The sequence below is a fragment of the Metopolophium dirhodum genome, chromosome 1 (genome assembly GCF_019925205.1).
Source record: "Metopolophium dirhodum isolate CAU chromosome 1, ASM1992520v1, whole genome shotgun sequence".
In the NCBI taxonomy this organism is placed as follows: Eukaryota; Metazoa; Arthropoda; class Insecta; order Hemiptera; family Aphididae; genus Metopolophium; species Metopolophium dirhodum.
Window position 1 is genome coordinate 30,567,347 of NC_083560.1, and position 4,226 is coordinate 30,571,572.

The 4,226-nt window shown below is 33.7% G+C and overlaps 1 protein-coding gene across 1 annotated transcript; it reads left to right on the forward strand.

The window, feature by feature from the left end:
* The first annotated feature begins 460 nt into the window (after positions 1-460).
* LOC132936106 (zinc finger MYM-type protein 1-like) lies at positions 461-2,916 on the forward strand. The gene is made up of 3 exons (XM_061002795.1): positions 461-485; positions 894-1,577; positions 1,655-2,916. The coding sequence occupies exons 1-3, from the start codon at positions 461-463 to the stop codon at positions 2,914-2,916; spliced, it is 1,971 nt and encodes a 656-aa protein (XP_060858778.1).
* Positions 2,917-4,226: the final 1,310 nt, after the last annotated feature.

Below are 4,226 nucleotides of genomic sequence, written 5' to 3' on the forward strand. Positions count from 1 at the left end.
ACGCCGAACGTGCGTCGGACATTCGGGTCTGTGCGTACGATGTGTAATCTGGACTAGGAGACGTCGTATCACATCATGGGCGTAGCGAGTATGGGGCAGGGGTGGGCAAGTGCCCCCCCCCCCCCCTGCACTACAAACTAAATTGTATTTCTTATATCGCACGTGTAAGTTTTACGTTAAAATTGAAATATTAAATTTGATATAAGTATATGAAGTCTAAAAATAGTTTAGTGGGACCGAGTGATATCTACACGTGTAATCGTTTTATATTTTATCGATTAGTCTATCTAAAGATTATTTGAATTATGAGTTAAACGCTAATCGTTATGTGCTTTATACATTAATATCAACAGCGATAGTGTCAACAATCAAGTGCAGCAGACAGCAGTACGTGCCGTTCTGTGTTCGCGTAAGTAACGAATATAATATATAACGTTTACATTTAATATTATTTTACACGATGGACATAAGAAAGTTTTTTGGTGGTAAGTACATATCTTGTTTTAGAATTATAAATAGTTACAAAGTAAAATAAATAAGTACAAAGTCTTTTACTTATATAATATATACACTATGTATTGTGACCGCCGCCTGCCGCAACTATGATATATTAAGAGGACGCTATACCCGCATGCGTTGTCTTCGTCTTACAAGCATACAATATAGCGAAAAACTGTTTTGCGCGGGACAAAACCACTCCCTTGGTATTTATAGTAGAATTACCAAAATTCCACAATACATAGGACACAACTTTTTCTGTGTCATAGCGCATATTTTATGTTTATAATTTATTATTAATAAATTATCAACAACAAACAAATTTTTAATGCATTAAGTTTCGAGCCCTGATTATCACTTACATCATTATTTCATAAGTCTTCGTAATTTTTAAGGTCGAGAAAAGAGAAAATTGCCAGAAATAAGTAGTAGCGGAAGTGATGAACACGATGGAATATATAAAATTCCCAAATCCTCCAACGAACCTTCCACTTCTTATGATCGCAATACCAGAAATGCAGATCCTTCAACTTCTAAAAAGCTTACAAATGAAGAACGTTTTGAAAATGACATAGGTCAATGGGTGGGACGGTCTAATCATTTAACAACATCTCAAAAAATGGATATCTTGAAACGTTGTTGGACGCCACCAGAAAATTACAACTTTAGTGAGGATGCTATTGCTGTTGGATCAAAGAGAAAATTTAACCATAGTTGGTTACAGGCCTATGCTCCTTGGCTTGCGTATTCGAAAATACTGAAAGGAGCTCTTTGTTTGTACTGTGTTCTGTTTCCACCGAAAAAAGTCCAAGGTGTTTTAGGTTCATTTATCATCAAACCTTTTACACGATACAAAGACATTCACGAGGGCTGTAGAAACCATATTTCCAATAATTGGCACCAAGGAGCAACCGAAGCAGCTAATAGTTTTGTGGAAGAAGTACCTATAAATATTATGATGGTATCCGGACACCAAAAAGTACTAGAACAAAATCGAAAAATTATTTCGTCCATAATTTCAAATGTACTATTTTGCGGAACCCATGATCTACCCTTTAGAGGAAAAGGTCAAAATGAAGGTAATTGAATAAAATCATTAAATTTATAAAATATTGGATTATTTAAATTATATATTTTTGATAATTTTTTGATGTAGGAGTTTTCTATGACTTAATTCAAATGCGAATTGAAGCTGGTGATCAGTATCTCCAAAACCATATCGAAAAGGGCAAGCGAAATGCCATCTACACATCTCCGCAAATTCAGAATGAAATCATCAATATAAGTGGAACAGTAATCAAAGATTGTATTATTAATGATGTTAAAAAGGCTGTAGCTTTCAGTATAATGGCAGACGAGACCGCTGATATCTCAGGAACAGAGCAATTGTCTATTGGGATTAGATTTTTTGATGGTGAGAAAAGGGCTATCAGAGAAGAATTTTTAGGCTTCATTGAACTACATGCCACGGATGCTGTTAACATAGCTAGTGCAATAGATCATTTTATTCAAAACGAAGGTCTCGATGGAACGAAGCTTGTTGGACAAGGCTATGATGGTTGCGCAACTATGGCAGGGAAAATCAATGGAGTGCAAACAATTTTACGAGAAAAATATCCACATGCTCTATTTTTTCACTGTGCAAGTCATAAATTAAACTTGGTGGTCAATGATTTAAATTGTGTTCCAGAAATACGTAACACAATTTCAACGGTAAAGGATATCATAAACTTTTTTCGCGAATCTGTTTTACGTAGAAAATGTATCCCGAACATACCAGCATTCTGTGAGACACGATGGTCTCAAAAATATAGAAGTATTTCAATTTTCAAAGAAAATTTTGAGATAATTGTACATGCTTTAGATAAATTGTCAAAAGATGGGAACACTGCAACAAGAAAAGTTGCTTTTCAATTGTATGCTGTAGCAAATAAAAGTATTTTTATAATGAGTGTTATCCTCATAGCAAAATACTCTAAATTATTAGAGCCTGTTGTGAATGCTTTACAATCAAAAAATCTGGATTTGCTGAAATGCTCAAATTTTATAAAAAAAATAGTAGTCATGGTGAAAGATCACCGCGAACACGCTGACACAGAAATTAAAGAATTATTAACTGCTGCAAACATAGCAGCTGAGAATATAGGAGCAGAAATTAATCTTCCTAGGATTGTTAAACAACAACAACATCGTTCGAATCCTCCAGCGTTAAATTCGGCTGAATTCTGGAAGAGATCATTACTAATTCCATACTTGGATTCATTAATATCCTCATTGGAACGGAGATTTTCTGATGAAAACATACCTGCTTTTTCACTTTTATTATTACACCCTTCAAATATGTTAGATATGAACACCAAAGAATTTAAACTTAAAATAAATGATTTTGCCAATTATTACCAAATTAAAGACTTGTAAAGTGAAGCAGAATTATGGTACAACATCTGGAAGGAGAAAAAACTGGCTAAAAGCAAACTATCAGACATGGAAATGAGTGAAGTAGTAGAAGAAACAGATATTTTCTTTCCTAAAATAAAACAAGCCTTGCATATTTCTTTAGCTCAGCCATGTACAACTTGCACTATTGAGAGGTCATTCAGTACGTTAAGAAGGGTAAAAACTTGGTTGCGTTCAACGCTGACGGAAAACCGTCTGAATGGTAAATCAAAATAGTTTTTTTATATCAATGCTAATTAATAATTATATTAATATTAATCATATACAATGTAAATTATTTCAGGTCTATGCATACTAAGTGTGCATAGAAAGCTGCTAGATGAAAAAAAGGAAGAGATGCAACAGAAAATTCTCAGCAGATTTTGCGAAGACTCTAGACGATTGTCATTGTTATAATTTAAAAATAATGATTAATGAATAATATATTATAAATAAATACTTTAAAAAAAAATTGAGTTTTAATGATTTAAAGTTGGCTACATCACTGCCCCCCCCCCCCCCCTGATTGAAATCCTAGCTACGCCCATGTATCACATGCATAATTAGTGTGGTTCAGCCATCGATCAGCAACGTGGATCGCGGGATTAGAACGGGCAAGCAGTCGTCATGGAGGTTTGGTCATAAGGACAGTCGAGTGGTCGGCGGCAACAACTGGTAACGCGGTATCACGACAGTGATACGCGCTTTTATTATCATTGTTTATGATACCATATCATTGTTTTGTATTTTGTTTGTTTATTTTTTATATTGCCTTCGCGGCGTTTTGTATTATTATTATTATATATTATTGTCTCGACTATCGAGCAATCGGTCCAATATTATATTATATAGTAGGTGGGCGCCTACATCCCTCACATATGTATTACACGGATGCTAATTATTATTTATATTTATTATTATATGTTGTGTGGTGTTTTTTTTTTTGATACAGTCCACTTTTTAAGATTGAAAAACTCGCTGAAGTTGTTAATTATTTATTATTATTAATAACCTATATCTCTAGGCGAGTAATTGTTACAATACACGACACATCAACTATAATATTAATTCAACTTACAGGATATAATAAATAATAACAATATAAAACGACAAACCATCTCTGCTCAGAATCGTTTTTCTTATACAATGATATTATATCATTGAATTTAAGTTTAATACAATCCATTATTGACCCACTTGTTACCTACTTTCCAACATCCACTTACCCGCTTTTCTTTTTAATTTTTTCTTCTCACACTTTTTTCCTTGAAATTTTTTTAAGGATGCTGGCA

What these genes read in the sequence shown, in the direction of transcription:
- LOC132936106 (XM_061002795.1), top strand. Translation starts at nt 461, where the DNA reads ATGGACATAAGAAAGTTTTTTGGTG. An exon ending in CATAAGAAAGTTTTTTGGTG is followed by an intron (nt 486 to 893) that starts GTAAGTACATAT and finishes GTAATTTTTAAG; the next exon opens with GTCGAGAAAAGAGAAAATTG. An exon ending in AGGAAAAGGTCAAAATGAAG is followed by an intron (nt 1,578 to 1,654) that starts GTAATTGAATAA and finishes TTTTTGATGTAG; the next exon opens with GAGTTTTCTATGACTTAATT.